The sequence below is a fragment of the Bos javanicus genome, chromosome 5 (assembly GCF_032452875.1).
Source record: "Bos javanicus breed banteng chromosome 5, ARS-OSU_banteng_1.0, whole genome shotgun sequence".
NCBI lineage: Eukaryota > Metazoa > Chordata > Mammalia > Artiodactyla > Bovidae > Bos > Bos javanicus.
Window position 1 is genome coordinate 103,106,154 of NC_083872.1, and position 19,624 is coordinate 103,125,777.

The 19,624-nt window shown below is 38.9% G+C and overlaps 1 protein-coding gene across 1 annotated transcript in view; it reads right to left on the reverse strand.

Moving 5' to 3' along the window:
• The window catches only part of LOC133248200 (antigen WC1.1-like), a 62,232-nt gene that overhangs the window by 40,578 nt on the left and 2,030 nt on the right, over positions 1 to 19,624 (reverse strand). The window contains exon 2 of the mRNA XM_061418020.1: positions 12,886 to 13,215. Within this exon, the coding sequence (XP_061274004.1) occupies positions 12,886 to 13,215 (330 nt within the window). The remainder of the gene's footprint in view (positions 1 to 12,885; positions 13,216 to 19,624) is intronic.

Here is a 19,624-nt window from a genome sequence, read left to right on the forward strand (position 1 = left end):
GCAGATTCTAGTGCACCCTGCAACCTAGGCTCAGTCTCACTCTACTACACTAGGGAAGCAATCCTTCCCACCTCAACACTCAGAGGAAGCGACACCCATCCATGTACCTGCCAACAGGGCCACTGACCAGAGACACAACAGCAGCCCCAGAAGCAGCCACATAACCTGACTCCAGCTTTGCTGGACCACAAGACCAAGGGCAGTCCTATCAGTTCAAGGACAAGGCAGTAGATCTTTATTAGTTGAAATCAGATTTCAACAAATCTTTATTTGTTGAAATTCTGGAAGAAGTGTCTGCTCCTTCAAATGCACACTCACCAATGCAAGACTACACAGATCATGAAGAATCTGCAAAATAAGATGCCACTTAAGGAAACCAAGAAAACTCCAGCAACTACTCTGAAGAAATGAAGATTTATGAACTGCTTGAGAAAAAATTCAAAATAATTGGTTCAAACTCAATGGCTACAATAGAACAGAAACAGACAACTGAACACCATCTGGAAAAGTACGTGAACAAATGGCAAAGTTTAATTAAAAAATAGAAAACACAGTGCTCACTTCAGCAGCACATATACTAAAAAACAGAAACCACAAGAAGAAACCAGACAGAATTGCTGAAACTCAAGAATACAATAACTGAACTGAAAAATTCAAAAGAGTGCTTCAGGCAAACTATTGTCCAAAACAAAGAATCAGCAAACTTAAGGACAGGTTATTTCAAATTATCTTGTTAGAAGAACAAATCAAGTACTGATGGGAGACTTGGACCATAAAGAAGGCTGAACACCAAAGAATTGATGCTTTTGAATTGTGGTTCTGGAGAAGACTCTTGCAAGTCCCTTGGACGTTCAAGAGATCAAACCAGTCAGTCCTAAAGGAAATCATCCCTGAATATTCATTGAAAGGACTGATGCAGAAGTCGAAGCTCCACATCAGTTTGACCACCTGATGTGAAGAGCCAACTCACTAGAAAAGACCTTGATGCTAGGAAATATTAAGGCAAAGGAGATGGGGGTGGCAGAGGATGAGATAGTTAAATAGCATCACTGGCTTGGACATGAATCTGAGCAAACTCTGGGAGATAGTGAAGGACAGGGGAGCCTGGTGTGCTGCAGTCCATGGTGTCGCAAAGAGTCAGACATGACTTAGTGACTGAACAGCAACAAGATGGAAAAAAGTGAAAATTATTCATACACAATACATGGGAAACTGTACAGCAAAATTATTCATGCATTATGAGAGCCCCAATAGGAAAAAAGAAAGAGGCAGATAGCTTATATAAAGAACCAATGACTGAAAATTTCCCAAGTTTAGGGAGAGAAAAAAGGACAACTTGATTTATGAAGCCCAAAAGTTCATAGGTAGGTAGAACCTGAAGAATTCCACACCAAGACTCGCTATAGTTAAATTATCAAAATTCAAACACAAAGATAATTTTGAAAGCATTAAAAGAAAAGTGACTTGTTACATATAAGGCAGTTCCTGTCATAAAGCAGATTTCTCAGCAGAAACCTTGCTGACCAGAGAGAGTAGGGTAATGTATACAAAGGACTTAGAGAGAAAAATTGCCAATCATCAACTCTTTATCTAGCAAACTTTCCGTTAAAAATGAAGGGAGATTTTTTTTTTAATTTTAAAAAAGCAAAAACTGAGGGGTTTCATTACCACTAATCTTGTCGGGCCTCTCATTAGTAAGGATAAATATGAAGAGAAGTACAGAATACTAATATATTGTAATTTCAGCACATAATTTTCACCATGTTTTGTAAATCAAAATTCAAACACAGCAAGAATAACTATAACCACAGAAATTTGCTGGTGGAAAAAGAATATGTGAAGAAATAAAATCTGACGTCAATGATATAAAGTGTTGGGGGGATAGTAAAATATAGAGTTTCCGTGTGCTATTAAATTTAAGTTGTTACCTTAATTGTACTTGACTTCAGTTATAGACTGTTACATCTATCAATTGCTTGATGCAAGTTCCCAGGTAACCACAACTAAAAGTATAGTGGATAACAAGATAAGGAGAAAAGAGTCAGAGCATGGCACTATTAAAAATCACTTCACAAAGAAAGCAATGGAAGGGAAGAACAAGAGAACTACAAAACAGACATAAAACAATGAAGAAAGTAGTAACAATAAGTCCTGACCTTTCAATAATGCTTTTAAATGTAAATGTATTAAACCTTCCAATTGAGAAATGTTGAATGGCCTGAGTAGATTAAAAAACAAGACCCAACTACATACTTTAGATTTCATGACACATATAGGATGAAAGTGAAAAGGTAGAGACAGAGATTCCATGCAAATAATAATCAAAAGAAAGCAAAGTCAGGCAAAAGAGAAGTTAAGCCAAAACCATTATAGGAGACATAATAATTAAATAGTTCAACAAGAATCGATAACCCATGTTATTATATATATATTCAATATATGCCCCCAACATCAAAAAATGTAAATAAACAAAGCCAACATTGACAGATCTTAAGGAGAAATAGAAGCAATACAAAAATATCCCACTGTTTATAATGGATGGATTGTTTAGACAGAAAATCAATAAGAAAACAACAGAACTGAAAAACACTATAGTCGAAATGCCATTACCAGACACATAGTGCCCATTCACCCAATACACTGACCCATACAGCACATTTTTACCCAATGTATAGAAAAATACACATTCTTCTCAGTGACACATGAACTATTCTCCAGGACATGCTAGATCACAAACAAGTCTCAGAAAATTTAAGAATATCAAAATAATTCAAGTGTCTTTGCTGACCACAATGGAAGCTAGAAATCAAGAATGAAAAGAAAACAGGAAAAATTCATAAATACATGAAAACTAAATGACACACTCATATTTTGAGGCTTTTCTCTATTTATATAAAGAATGCTATTGAGATTTGATAGGGATTGCACCAAGTCTATAGATTACTTTGAGCAGTATAGACATTTTAGCAATATTAATTCTTTCAATCTATTAACACAGAATGATTTTCCAATTATTTGTATCTTTTTAATTTTCCTTCATGATGGTTTAATGTATTAAACATTTTTATAATGTTAAAAGAAACTGACATTTTTTTTTTTAAGTAGAAGATGAAAGTAGAGAGCAAGTAAGCCATTATTTGGAGAGCTCCCAGTTGGAGAAAACTAAGATCATGGCATCCAGTCCCACCACTTCATGGCAAATAGATGGGAAAACAATGGAAACACTGACAGACTTTATTTTGGGGGACTTCAAAATCACTGCAGATGATGACTGCAGCCATGAAACTAAAAGATGTTTTCTCCTTGGAAGAAAAGCTATGACCAATCTAGACAGCATATTAAAAAGCAGAGACATTACTTTGCTGACAAAAGCAATGACAACCCACTCCAGTACTCTTGCCTGGAAAATCCCATGGAGGGAGGAGCCTGGTAGGCTGCAGTCCATGAAGTCGCTAAGAGTCGGACACGACTGAGCGACTTCGCTTTCACTTTTCACTTTCATGCATTGGAGAAGGAAATGGCAACCCACTCCAGTGTTCTTGTCTGGAGAATCCCAGGGATGGGGGAGCCTGGCAGGCTGCTGTCTATGGGGTCGCACAGAGTCGGACACGACTGAAGCGACTTAATCAGTAGCAGCATGGTTTATCCAATAGTCATGTATGGATGTGAGAGTTGGACTAGAAAGAAAGCTGAGCATTGAAGAATTGATGCTTTTGAACTGTGGTGTTGGAGAAGACTTTTGAGAGTCCCTTGGACTGCAAGAAGATCCAACCAGTCCATCCTAAAGGAAATCAGTCCTGAATATTCATTGGAAGGATTGATACTGAAGCTGAAACTCCAATACTTTGGCCACATGATGTGAAGAACTGACTCTTTGGAAAAGACCCTGATGTTGGGAAAGATTGAAGGTGGGAGGAGAAGGGGATGACAGAGGATGAGATGATTGGATGGCATCACTAACTCAATGGCCATGAGTAAATTCTGGGAGTTGGTGATGGACAGGAAAGCCTGGCATGCTGCAGTCCATGGGGTCGCAAAGAGTCAGATGTGACTGAGCAACTGAACTGAAGTTGCATAAGCCTCAATACTCATAAGACACATAAATATTTGGGGAAAATATTAGTTGAATCAGTTTTTAGCATATTTCATCACCCTCTGCTCATCCTATCTATCACCTAACCCTGGATTTTTGTCATTTCTCCCTTTTCACACAAGTAAACATGATCTTAAATATACAAATGTTTATTGATTTAAAGATGGGTTTGTTGAAAAGGTAAGCAACTGCTATAGAAGTGAAGGGTAGGTATATAGGTGGGGTTTGTGGCAAGTAAGGTGAGATCATAAAAAGTTTTGAGGCTAAGGAGGGAAACCAAAATGACAATGTATCTTTAGTCATCCAAGGAGCATATTTTGTAAAGAATAAAAGGGAATCAATTACCTAATTTTTTAAATTCCCTTGTTTCTGAGTATATTCTGATTATTTATTGCTAGAGTTCTTTCTGGTAAAGGACTACCTAGTAATGCCTGAATCCAGTTAAAAAACTAGACTTCCAAAGAAGAAAAATATAATCCATAAAAAAAGAATTTAAATGAGCAATCATTAAAAGCAAATTCAGAAATTACAGAGATGATTTAATTGGCTGATAAGGTCTTTAAACCTCTAATATAAATATACCTACTGAGGCATAAAAACAAAGTAGAGAAAAAATAAGCAAATGGAGCTTCTAAAACTAAAATACAATATCTGGAATGAAAATTTGTCTGGATTAACTTAACAAGACACAAGACATTGCAGAATAAAAGAATTTGAAATTCAACACATAGCAATTGACTATCCAAATTGAAGTAGAGAGAGAAAAATACGAGTAGAAACTATTATCATTAAGGATAATATCAAACCATGTAAAATATGTTATTTGGAGATTCAGAATAAGGGATAAGTAGAAAAAAAATTTTTTAATGATAGATGGAATTTTTCCAAATTTAATGAAGCTATAAACCCACTGATCCAAGAGGCTAAACAAACCTCAAACAAGATAAAGTAAATAAAACCACCCATGGCACTTGATAATATACTGCTGAAGTCCATTCATAAACAAAAATAACTCAAGAGCAGCCAGGAAATTTTGACACACTATATATAGGGGAACAATGTTAAGTATTACTGACTTCTTGTTTGAAGTAATGCAAGCCAGATAATTCAGACACTTTTGAAAATAACTCAAACCTGAAAGAAAATTAAAGTGTTTTCAGATGAATAACAGATGATAGAATGTGAGGCTATCAGACATACACTACACAAAAATGTTATCTAAAGGTCTAAAAGTTAAAGGAAAGTGATAATAAATGAAAGCTTGAATCTACCCAAAGCAATAAAAACTGCGTTAAATGATAATTCTGCAAGTAAATATTTTAAAAACTTCTTCTCATTTTTAAAATACTACAATATTTAAGACAAAAATAACAATTGTGTATTACAAAATTATGATATATTTATAAGTAGAATATATGACAACAGTAACATAAATAACAAGAACAGGGAAATAGAAGTATACTATAATAAGGTCTTACATTATATATTAAGTGACATGCTATATAAAGAAAAATGTGATTAAAGAGTAATATTTTCAACATTATGATAAGCTCTGCAAAAAGAGATACAGCCAATAAACCAACAGAGTACATAAAATAGAGTATTAAAATGCTCAATTAAAGATTAAAATAAGAACAAAAAAGCATAAAACAAACAGCAAGCTAGTAAACTTAAACACAAGTATATAAATAATTATGTTAAATTTAAATAATTTAAACACTCCAACTAAAAGCAAGATGATAAGACTACATAAAGACAAAATCATACACTGTATAAACACAGAAACATAGGGTCACAAAGATATACCATGGAAACACTGATCAGAGAAAGCTGTGTTATATATATTAACATTATATGAAGTAAGCCTATAGGATAAAGAATATATTCAGAGAGAAAAGAACATTTCATGATGATAAAATACAAAAGAAATTATGTAGTTTCAAAATCAGCATGAAGCAACTGAAATGGTGTTTAGAGGAAAATTTATAGCCTTTATGCTTCCTTGAGGCTTACATTAGAAAAGAAAAGAAAACTGAGAGCAAATGATCTAAGATTCCACCTCAAGAATCTACAAAAATACAGCAAATCAAAACCAAACGAGAAGAACAAAAACTAATAGAAATCAATGAAATAGGAAACATACACAATAAAGAAAATCAACAAAGTCAACTGGTAATCTTTTTGAAAGGCTAATAAAACTGATAATCCTCTAGCAAAAAAGTCATCAAGAAAAACTAAGAGAACACAAATTTAAAAACACCAAGAATGAAAGGGGGGTTATCACTTTAGATCCTACCAATATGTAAAAGATACACTGTTGTTCAGTCACTAAATCGTATCCAACTCTGCGACCCTATAGACTGCAGCACCCAAAGTTTTCCTGTCTTTCACTGTCTTCTGGAGTTTGCTCAAATTTATATCCATGGAGTCAGTGATGCCATCCAACCATCTTGTCCTCTGTCGCCCACCTTCTCCTCCTGCTCTCATCTCAATCTTTCCCAGGATCAGGGTCTATTCCAATGAGTTGGCTCTTCACATCAGGTGGTCAAACTATTGGAACTTCACCTTCAGCATCAGTCCTTTCAATGAATCTTCAAGGTTGATTTCCTTTAGGATTGACTGGTTTGATATCCTTGTTGTCCAAGGGATTCTCAAAAGTCTTCTCCAGCACCACAGTTCAAAGACATCAATTCTTTGGTGCTCAGTCTTCTTTATGGTCCAACTCTCACATCCATACCAGACTACTGGAAAAAACATAGCTTTGACCTTTGTCAGCAAAGTGATGTTTCTGCTTTTTAATATGTTGTCTAGGTTTATCACAGCTTTTCTTCCAAGGAGCAAGCATCTTTTAATTTCATTGTTGAAGTCACCATCTGCAGTGCTTTTGGAGCCCAAGAAAATAAAATGTGCCACTGTTTACATCCCCCCCCCCATATATTTGCTTCCCAAGTGATGCTAGTGGTAAAGAACCTTCCTACCAATGGAGGTAGACATAAGAGATGTGGGTTTAATTCCCTTCCATCCTGGGAAGATTCCCTGGAGGAGGAAATGGAAACCCACCTCAGTATTCTTGCCTGGAAAATCCCATGAACAGAGGAGCCTGGCAGGCTACAGTCCATAGAGTTGCACAGAGTTGGACATAACTGAAGCAACTTAGCACTGCACATTTGCCATGAAGTGATGGGACTGGATGCCATGATCTTAGTTTTTTAACAATATTGGGCAAGTTCAGGGTGGTGTGACCATAGACTGATCTTAGTTTTTGAATGTTGAGTGTTAAGTCAGCTTTCTCACTCTCCTTTCACCTTCATCAAGAGGTTCTTTAGTTCCTCTTCACTTTCTGCCACTAGAGTGATAACATCTGCATATCTGAGGTTGTTGATATTTCTCCTGAATATCTTGATTCCAGCTTGTGCTTCATCCAGTCCAGCATCTCGCATGATGTACTCTGCATATAAATTAAATAAGCAGGGTAACAACATACAGCCTTGTCATACTTCTTTTCCTACATTGAACCAGTCCATTGTTCCATGCTTGGTTCTAACTGTTGCTTCTTGACAGGTAAGGTAGTCTGGTATTCCCATCTTTTTAAAAATTTCCTACAGTTTGTTGTGATGCACACAGTCAAGAGATTTAGCATAATCAATGAAGCAGAAGTAGATTTTTTTCTGGAATTCTCTTGCTTTTTCTATGATCCAGCAGATGCTGGCACTATGATCTCTGGTTCCTCTTCCTTTTCTAAATCCAGCGTGTACATTTGGAAGTTCTCAGTTCACGTACAGTTAAAGCCTAGCTTGAAGGATTTTGAGCATTACCTTGCTAGCATATGAAATGAGTGCAGTTGTGTGGAACTTTAAACTTTCTTTGGCATTGTCCATCTTTGGGATTAAAATGAAAACAACCTGACCTTTTCCAGTCCTGTGGAATCCATTGCTGAGTTTTCCAAATTTGCTGGCATATTGAGTGCAGCACTCTAACAGCGTCATGTTTTAGGATTTGAACTAGCTCAGCTGGAATTCCATCACTTTCACTAGCTTTTTTCATCTTAATGCTTCCTAAGGCCCACTTGACTTCAGACTCCAGGATATCTGGCTCTAGGTGAGTGACCACATCATCATCGTTATCTGGGTCAATAACTCCTTTCTTGTGTAGTTCTTCTTTGTATTCCTGCTGCCTCTTTTTTATCCTTTTACTTCTGTTAGGTCCTTGCATGTCTTCCCTTGAAAATAAAACTACCAATATTTGAAAGCACAAAAAATGGAAAATCTGAAAAAAATCTGAAGTTTCCTAAAAACATTCCCATTAAGACAATTGCAGTCCTCCAATGTCAGATCTTCCAGAGAGCTCAGAAACTATTTCTACTCTGGATTTATCCTAAACACAGTACCTCACCTTCAACAATCTGATCAGATCAGATCAGATCAGTCACTCAGTCTGTCTGACTCTTTGCAACCCCATGAATCGCAGCACGCCAGGCCTGCCTGTCGATCACCAACTCCCAGAGTTCACTAAGACCCACGTCCATCGAGGCAGTGGTGCCATCCAGCCATCTCATCCTCTGTCGTCCCCTTCTCCTCCTGACCCAATCCCTCCCAGCATCAGAGTCTTTTCCAATAAGTCAACTATTCGCATGAGGTGGCCAAAGTACTGGAGTTTCAGCTTTAGCATCATTCCTTCAAAAGAAATCTCAGGGCTGATCTCCTTCAGAATGGACTGGTTGGATCTCCTTGCAGTCCAAGGGACTCTCAAGAGTCTTCTCCAACACTCCAACAGTTCAAAAGCATCAATTCTTTGGTGCTCAGCCTTCTTCACAGTCCAACTCTCACATCCATACATGACCACAGGAAAAACTATAGCCTTGACTAGACAGACCTTTGTTGGAAAAGTAATGTCTCTGCTTTTCAATATGCTATCTAGGTTGGTCATAACTTTCCTTCCAAGGAGTAAGTGTCTTTTAATTTCATGGCTGCAGTCACCATCTGTAGTGATTCTGGAGCCAAGAAAATAAAGTCTGACACTGTTTCCACTGTTTACCCATCTATTTCCCATGAAGTGGTGGGACCGGATGCCATGATCTTCGTTTTCTGAATGTTGAGCTTTAAGCTAACTTTTTCACTCTCCACTTTCATTTTCATCAACAGGCTTTTGAGTTCCTCTTCACTTTCTGCCATAAGGGTGGTGTCATCTGCATATCTGAGGTTATTGATATTTCTCACAGCAATCTTGATTCCAGCTTGTGTTTCTTCCAGTCCAGCGTTTCTCATGATGTACTCTGTATATAAGTTAAATAAACAGGGTGACAATATACAGCCTTGACTGACTCCTGTTCCTATTTGGAACCCGTCTGTTGTTCCATGTCCAGTTCTAACTGTTGCTTCCTGACCTGCATACAAATTTCTCAAGAGGCAGATCAGGTGTTCTGGTATTCCCATCTCTTTCAGAATTTTCCACAGTTTATTGTGATCCACACAGTCAAAGGCTTTGGCATAGTCAATACAGCAGAAATAGATATTTTTCTGGAACTCTATTGCTTTTTCTATGATCCAGCGGATGTTGGCAATTTGATCTCTGGTTCCTCTGCCTTTTCTAAAACCAGCTTGAACATCAGGAAGTTCATGGTTCACATATTGCTGAAGCCTGGCTTGGAGAATTTTGAGCATTACTTTAATAGCATGTGAGATGAGTGCAATTGTGCGGTAGTTTGAGCATTCTTTGGCATTGCCTTTGTTTGGGATTGGAATGAAAACTGACCTTTTCCAGTCCTGTGGCCACTGCTGAGTTTTCCAAATTTGCTGGCTTAATGAGTGTAGCACTTTCACAGCATCATTTTTCAGGATTTAGAATAGCTCAACTGGAATTCCATCACCTCCACTAGCTTTGTTCGTAGTGGTGTTTTCTAAGGCCCACTTGACTTCACATTTCAGGATGTCTGGCTCTAGGTCAGTGATCACACCATCGTGATTATCTGGGTTGTGAAGATCTTTTTTGTACAGTTCTTCTGTGTATTCTTGCCATCTCTTCTTAACATCTTCTGCTTCTGTTAGGTCCATACCATTTCTGTCCTTTATCGAGCTCATCTTTGCATGAAATGTTCCTTTGGTATCTCTGATTTTCTTGAAGAGATCCCTAGTCTTTCCCATTCTGTTGGTTTCCTCTATTTCTTTGCATTGATCGCTGAAGAAGGCTTTCTTATCTCTTCTTGCTATTCTTTGGAACTCTGCATTCAGATGTTTATATCTTTCCTTTTCTCCTTTGCTTTTGGCTTCTCTTCTTTTCACAGCTATTTGTAAGGCCTCCCCAGACAGCCATTTTGCTTTTTTGCATTTCTTTTCCATGGGAATGGTCTTGATCCCTGTCTCCTGTACAATGTCATCAACCTCATTCCATAGTTCATCAGGCACTCTATCTATCAGATCTAGGCCCTTAAGTCTATTTCTCACTTCCACTGTATAATCATAAGGGATTTGATTTAGGTAATACCTGAATGGTCTAGTGGTTTTCCCCACTTCCTTCAATGTAAGTCTGAATTTGGCAATAAGGAGTCCATGATCTGAGCCACAGTCAGCTCCTGGTCTTGTTTTTGCTGACTGTATAGAGCTTCTCCATCTCTGGCTGCAAAGAATATAATCAATCTGATTTCAGTGTTGACCATCTGGTGATGTCCATGTGTAGAGTCTTCTCTTGTGTTGTTGAAAGAGGGTGTTTGTTATGACCAGCGCATTTTCTTGGAAAAACTCTATTAGTCTTTGCCCTGCTTCATTCTGTATTCCAAGGCCAAATTTGCCTGTTACTCCAGGTGTTTCTTGACATCCTACTTTTGCATTCCAGTCCCCTATAATGAAAAGGACATCTTTTTTGGGTGTTAGTTCTAAAAGGTCAAGAGGGTGAAATTCTCTTTCACACCACTTTCCTAAAATTAAAAAGAAACTCCAAGACTTCAGTTTCAATTAGAGAATTGGAACAGACATGCTATTCTCTTTTTACTTCTCCTGTGTCACCACTTTGACCTGCTGTCACTAAAACATGTTTCTGAAAATATACAAGCGATAGACCAGAGGGAAGAAACTGACAAAGAGATTAGCACAAAAAACTGGAACAGTTCATATACATGTGAAAGTCTAAATTAGAGCAGCCTTAGGGAGTAAAAACCATAATCAAGGTTAAAATGTCATAGCACCCTGTTAATTCTTAAGTATATCCTAACTGAAATTAATATTGAAACATTGATTTTCTTAAAACAGTAACATTAGGAGCTCCAACATCACATAAGCTTACAGCACCACACAGTGTATTTTTACTCAGATGCTGATTTATCAAAATAAGGTGGAAACCCATGTAGTGTTTCCACAAGTTTATCTGCAGTTGAAACCAAGATTAGGGCATGGTAACAATAGAAATATTATTTGAAATGCCAGAAAACAGATTTTCTTAAAACAAAAAATTCCTATCTGAAACTCAAATGCCCCTTGAAACTAATTATTTTTAATAATAATAATAACAGAAGAAAACATTTGCAGATGTATACTTACCTCCCAAAGTTCTAAGTTGTATACATTAAATACATACAGCGTTTGGTATGTCAGTCATACCTCAATAAAGTAGCTTAAAATGAAAGTAATTCTTTTCTTAGGGGTCTCACTAGTATCATCGAAGATCTGCTGAGGGTGAGATTGGAAAAGCCACTTTTCCGGTGATCTTCCCCAAAAGAGCTGATTAGCCATGAGCTGCTAGAAATGTACTGCAAATATTCTCAGGTCTCCCCCTGTCTCACCCACCAGATGGCTGACCATTTTGAAAGACTCAACTACCTACATTAGGAATTCACTGTGATATCTTACTTTTCCTCTAGTCCACCTGGTCTGATGGGATTAATGTGTAAAGCATCTAGATCTTCCACCATTGTAATAACCACTGGAAACTGACCACCTACTCATACCCTAGTCTCACTGCTGTCTTTACTGTCTCCACCTTGGCACAATCCAATGTGCTTAGCACTGAGCACTTCTCATGAGTCACTTCAGGTCCTATTAGCCTCACTGCTACTGTGCTGTTAATTTCTAAGCCTCATATTTTGCTTCTCCTTCAACAACCCCACAGACAGAATGTGAGCTCCCCACCAAGGTGGCCAGGTGATGAGACTAGCTCCTGCCACAAATCCTCCTTCTTGCCCTGACTGTGACCTAGGACCTTCAAATGCACGAGTGAAATCCCCTCATGCCTTTTCCTTGTGTTGCACCCTGACTCCCAGTGTTGTCACTTCTCCATGTGTCTTCACTCTCTCTTTTGGCTTCTCATGCTTTGTTGAGTCAACCTCCTTGCATCCTCCCTGATATGATCCCTTCATACCTCTGGTGACTCTGTTTCTTTAAGACCAGAGAGTGTAATAAACTATGCTTGCCCTCTCTTATGCCCTCTCTTGTGGCCAAACCTGACTGGCCATCTCAATAGAATAAAAAATAATCATGATGAAACTAATCTGTCACATCATTGTATGAAAGTATAACCCAGCAGTTGTACCTGTTTGTAACATTTGACCTCACTTCCCCACCTCTTATGACACATCACAGAGATCTGAAGGGTCCAGCTGTCCACAAGTCTGAAGTTTTTACTGTCCAGGGCCAAGCAAACCCTTAACCTGCCTTGAGAACCTAATGCTCTAAGAATCAAGTGTGACCAGAGTCTTCCCCCAAGGGTGCTCTAAAGCATGTGATCTGGTTTCCCCATGGTCATTCTGTGAATAAGACAGACGTGTTTCCTGCTGGGAATCCCCTCCCAGACCAGACAGGCCTTACCTGAGCAGACTGCTCCAATATCCTGGTCATGAGAGAAGGTGTCATTATAGTTTTTAAAATCAATATGAACACACTTATAGATACTCAAAGTTGATTCAGCCTCTATACTCTCACAAGAACCATATAACAACCAAATGGGGCCAAGTCTTGGTCCAAAATAAGACCCTCTGGGAGCATCAATGGCAACTCCACATTCCAGTCGTCTGCACACGTCTTCTGCACCACCTATGAGCCAGTTCTCAGAATACACTGTGCCCCATTCTCCTTTGTACTTAGCTTCCACTCTCCCCTCACAGCGGTGGGCTCCATCCTTCAGCCTCAGCTCCAGAACTGCAAGAGAGACACAGACACAGGACACAGGAGAGATTTTAAGAGAGAGTGCAGTGGTGTGCTGGTAAGTATTAAAAAAAATCTTCTCTCTGAGGGGAAAAAAAATCCCTGCATTTGTTGGCTTTTATGGTCTAAACATTCCCACCGTGGCCAGCTCAAAGCCCCCAGTGTGCCATCACTGAACGTGGAGCAGGAAGGGAGGCACCAGGTGTTTCTCACAAGCCTGTGGAACCAGCTCCAGGGACACCACCGAGGACAGGCCTCCAGAGACTCTGGATGCTGCCCTCCCTGTAGATGTGCCCAAGGCTAATAGGGCCCAGTTTCCCCATCTCAGTTACAGCTCATGGCCCAGGACCCAGGGAGGAATCCTCCCTCTCCTTCCCTGTCCATAGGGAGCATCTCATCCAGCTCAGGAACAGAGGGCTGGGGTAACAGGCTCCACAGTGTCCCAGTTATTTCCGTCACCTGTGTTCATGCCCTTGTATAATCCCCACACTCCAATGTATCTAGTAACATGCATGTACATATAGTATTTGGCAAAAGTGATGAGATGTCACTTAAGAGATTAGGTTTCAAGATGACTCTGGTTTCCCTTTGGTGACCTATCTTACTCTCTCTCTCTTGCTCTAATGAAGCCAGCTGCCACACTGTGAGCTGTGTATGGAGAGACCCTCACTACAAGCAACCAAGGGAGGCCTCTTGGCAACAGCCAGCAAGAGACTGAGGCTCTCAGTTAAACAGTCTCCTAGAGTCTGAATGCTGCCAACAACCAGGTGGGTTTGAGTGGTACCCACCCCTCGTTGAACCTTCAGATGATTGAACCAGTGAAACAACACAAGTCAGAGGACCCTGGTAATCCTTGCCGATTCCTAGCCCATGGAAATTATGAGGTGCTAGATGTTTGTTGCTTTAAGCTGTTGCTTTGTTTTGTTTGTTTATTTTTGGCTGTGCTGGGTTTTTGTTGCCACTCACAGACTTTCTCTAGTTACAGAGTAGAGGCTACTCTTCATTGTGGTGCATGAGCCTCTCATGCCAGTGGCTTCTCTTGTTGCTGAGCACGGGCTCTAATCATGAGGGCCAAGCTTTGCAGTAATTTGTAGCACAGCAACACATAACTAATGTAGGAAGGCATTATGCTAAGTGAAAGAAGTAAGACAGAGAAAAGCAAATACTGTTTGGTCTCATTTACATGTGAACTCTTAAAAACAAAAAACAAATTCATAGATAAGGAGAGTAAATTGGTGGTTGCCTGGGTAGGGATGGGAGTGGGAGGAAAGGATGATGGTGGTACAAACTTCCACTTAGAATATAGATAAGCCCTGGGGATGGAATGTACATGTGACTGTAGTTGACAATTGTTATTTAGTCACCAAGTCATGTCCTACTCTCTGCAAGCCCATGAACTTCAGCACATCAGGCTTCCTTGTCCTTCACTATTTTCTGGAGTTTGCTCAAACTCATGTCCATTGAGTTGGTGATGCCATCCAACTATCTCATCCTCTGTCACTCCTTTCTTCTCCTGCTCTCAGTCTTTCCCAACATCAGGGTCTTTTCCAGTGAATTGGCTCTTCATATCAGGTGGCCAAAGTATTGGAGCTTCAGCATCGGTCTTCCAATGAATATTCAGGTTGATATCCTTTAGGATTGACAGATTTGATCTCCTCGTTGCCCAAGGGACTCTCAAGAGTATTCTCCAGCACCACAGTTTGAAAGCATCACTTCTTTGGCGCTCAACCTTCTTTATGGTCCAGCTCTCACAACCATACATGACTACTGGAAAAGCCATAGATTTGATTATAAGGACCTTTATTGGTAAAGTGATCTCTCTGTTTTTTAATATGCTGCCTAGATTTGCCATAGCTTTTCTTCCAAGGAGAAAACATCTTTTGATTTCACAGCTTCAGTCACCAACTATGGTGATTTTGGAGCCTGAGAAGATAAAATATGTCACTGTTTCCACTTTTTCCCCATCTTTTTGCCAAGAAATGATGGAATCAGTTGTCATGATCTTAGTTGACAATACTGGATTGTATATTTGATCATTACTAATAAAGTCAATCTTAAAAGTTCTCATAACATACACACAGTAATTATGTGCTGTGATAAATGTGTTAACTAACTTAATTATGTTAATAGTTTCAAAATATATATGTATTTCTTTTTTAATACTTTAAGTTTTGGAGTATAGTTGATTTACAATGTTGTGTTAGTTTCAGGTGTACAGTAAGGTGACTCAGTTATATATTTTAATACATACACTCATTCTTTTTTAGATTCTTTTCTCTCATAGCTTATCACAGAATACTGGTTAGACTTCCCTGTGCGATACAGTAGGTCCATGTCGATTATCTATCATATATATATAGTAAGGTGTGTGTGTGTTAATTTCAAATTCCTGATTTATCCCTCTCCCTAACTCCCAACATTTCCCCTTGTGTAACCATAAGTTGTTTTGGATATCTGTAAATCTGCTTCTGCTTTGTAAATAAGTTCATTTGTATCCTTTTAAAATTAATTTTTATTGGAGTATAGTTGCTTTACAATGTTGTATCCTCTGTACAGCACAGTGAATCAGTTATTTGTTGTTGTTCAGTTGCTAAGTCATGTCTAACTCTTTGTCAATTCATGGACTGACGCACTCCAGGCTCACCTGTCCTCCACTATCTCCTGAAGTTTGCTCAAATTCATGATGATTTCTAACCATCATGCTATCTAACCATCTCCTCCTCTGCCACCCGCTTCTCTTCTTGCCTTCAATGTTTCCCAGCATCATTTCCAATGAGTCTGCTCTTGGTTGAGTCCCTTTTCTCCACACCATTCCCAGTATTTATGCTTATACAGTTTTTGATGGCCAATTCTGACTGGTGTGAGGTGATGCCTCTTTGTACTTTTGATTTGCATTTCTCTGATGGTTAGTGATGCTCAGCATCTTTTCATGTGTTTTTTGGACACCTGTATGTCTTCACTGGAGAATATATACATATGTATTTCAAGTCATCATACTGTACACCTTTCACTTATATCTTATTATATGGTGATTACCTTCCAATAAAGCTGGAAACAATAGATAAAAACAACTATATAGAGAGACAAAAACTTTTGCAAATGCAAGGGAAAGAATGACAGGAATAATAGTAATGGGAGCTTGAAATATATTTCTCAGCTTTTAATACTTGAAATGGTCATCTGAACTAAATTCAATGGGGAAAAAGTGGAAGCAGTGACAGATTTTATTTTCTTGGGCTCCAAAATCCCTGTGGACAATGACTGCAACCAGGAAATGAAAAGACACTTGCTCCTTGGAAGAAAATCCATAACAAACCTAGTCCGCATATTAAAAAGCAGAGACATCACTTTGCCAACAAAAGTCCGTATAGTCAAAGCTATGTTTTTCCTGTGGTCATGTATGGATGTGAGAGTTGAACCATAAAGAAAGCTGCATGCATGCGTGCTAAGTCGTTTCAGTAGTGTCCAACTCTTTGTGGCCCTATGGACCACAGCCTGCCAGGTTTCTCTATCCATGGGATTCCCCAGGCAAGAATACTGGAGTGGATTGTCATTTCCTTCTCCAGGGGATCTTCCCAACCCAGGGACTGAAACTGTATCTCTTATGTCTCCTGCATTGGCAGGTGGGTCCTTTACCACAGCACCACCCGGGAAGCAGCACTGAAGAATTGATGCTTTTGAACTGTGGTGTTGGAGAAGACTCTTGAGAGTGCCTTGGACTGTCAGGAAATCCCACCAGTCAATTCTAAAGGAAATCAACCCTGAATATTCATTGGAAGGACTGATACTGAAGTTGAAGCTCCAATACTTTGGCCACTTGATGCGAAAAGATAACTCATTGGGAAAAAAAAAAAAAAAACCCGCTAGTGTCCCCACTGATGGCACTTATCAGAGTTTATTTTAATTTCTAGTTTTATTGTCCAGCTTCACTAGACTATCAGTTAATATGGGCCAGGGAGCTTTATTCACCATCATTAGGGCCTCAGCATCTGGTGAATTGCAAAGGGTATGGATTGAACGCCCCACAAACCCACCTTTAAATTAATAAACATTTGTGGAATGAAAGTCTAAATAAATTCTGAAAAGAAGGTATGGAAATGATATAATTTAGCACATTTATGGCATTCAAATCAGTAAGAAAAGAAAAAGAAATAATTCAGGAATGACATTGGAAAAAATAAAATTAGGTAGAATGTCATATCATACATAAAATAACTTACACAATTATTTAGTATTTACACATTTAAATATATTCATAAAATTATTACAGATAAAAATAATTTATTTAAATTTGAAGTGGGGAAGAACATGCTTGACAAGGCTCTGAAAGTGGAAACAAAAATGGGAAATTTTAACAGGCAATTAATATTATTAGAAACTTCCGTGAGGGACTTCCCTGGTGGTCCAACAATTAGGGCTCTGCACTTCCAATGCAGGTACCACAGGCTTGATTCCTGGTCTGGTTTGGTACAGCCAAAAAAATCAAACAATAAACTGAAGGAAGCATATTCGGTCTATAAATAATGTAATTCAATAGGACAGGGACTTGCACCCAAACTGCCTGGTTTCAAGTCTTACCTCTGTGTCTTACAACTGACTCATCTTGGGCAAGTGACTTTGCTTTGCCTCAGTGATCTGTTCGGTGGATAAAATATATATTCTGCTTGTTGGACTGTTGTGTGCTCAAATGAGTTCATATAAGTAAGTGCACTGTAGGTTTTGCAGTAGATGATAGTAGTAGTATAAAGAGCTTCAATACAAATCATGACAAAAATGATAGCCATCACAAGGTAAAAAGGACAAATGTAATAAGCAAAGTAATTGACAAACGAAGGATTAAATTAGCTAATATATGCCAGTATTTGCCTACCAAACTGGCTAAGGTTTTAGAACCTCGTAAGAAGACAAAGTTGGTGAAGCTATGTGGAAACTAACATTCTCATTCACCATTTGTAGAACTAAAGTTCAGTGCAGCTATTTCTGGCAAGCATTAATCTCTATGTACCAAAAACTGTAAAGGTATAGGGTACAAAGCCTTAAAGCCTTAGAGGTACTCAATCTATAAAGCAGCAACTTCACTTTTTTTTTTTTTTTTGACATTTAAATATTTGTTTATTTATCTATTTATTTGACTGCCTAGGTCTTAGTTGCCATATGCAAGATCTTTAGCTACAGCATGCGAACTCTCAGTTGCCACATGTGGAATCTAGTTCCCTGACCAGGGATCGAATCTAGGACCCTGCACTAGGAGCAGGGAGTCTTAGTTACTGGACCACCAGGGAATTCCTGGAAACCTCACCTTTAGAATATGATTAAGAGAAGCAGTCATGGATGGTCCTACATTTAAACACAGGGAAGTTCAGAGTAACATTTTCATAATAGCAAAAAATGTTGAAAACAACTAAATGCTCAATACAGATGGTCAGGTGAGCATATTGCATTTCTGCATATAGTGAAATAGCTGGAGGCAGTTAAAAAATTCAGTACTATCCCTGTGATAGCCTGTATTTTTTAATTCTACAATAAAATGCTTTAGTGTGTAAAAGAATAGTTAATGATATAGAAAAATGCCCAAAATATATTCTGGATTGTAAAAACAGGATACAAAACATATATGCCAGATTATCTAATCCTGAGGATCTATGCTAATGGCATCAATTGCATTTGAGAGAGAGTTTTATGCCAATGCCTATCATGAATTTCAAGGTGGAGATTCCTGTAACATGTGAGAAATCATCAGGTGTTCAGAAAGGCCAAGACTCTTATTCTACAAGGAGCAAGTCTACTGTAACATGAAGTAGAAGAATAAAATGTTATAGGATAACTCTGAATGGTGTTGTTTCAAAGAAAATGAAAATAGTGCTTGCTTTGGTGAAATATTCTTGCTTCTTAAAAAACAACTGATGAAATTTCCTACAGTTTTTCTTGTAAGAGGAGGGGGCCATGCATCAAAACACCCATCATCTCCCCCTTCTGCGACCAAAACCCACCTCTGACCTCCAAAGCCCTCAGAAGGAGACATTTCACCAGCACCTGCCCAGCACTCAAGGAGCAGAGATGAGGAGGGAGGGGACTTCCTGAGGAGAGCTGTGGACGCAAGGCTGAGGTCTAGGGGATGACAGTGAGCTCTGAGACGAGATGGGGCTGCCCGGAGTCTCAGCCAGATCAGCACCCACATCTGAGAAAGCTGCCTTCTCCAGGCTGGAGACCAGATTCTCCGCAGCCCCAGCCCTGATGCCCGCCGTCCTCTCACTCAGGGGAAACCAGCTCCAGAGAGGAACAGGAGAGGGCGCGAGGCAGAAAGTGCTCCCTACAGAGTCACAGCAGATCCTGGGAGGGGAAAGGACCATCCCAGGGCCCCAGCACATCAGGAAATGTCACAGGAACCAGGGCAGAGACTAGG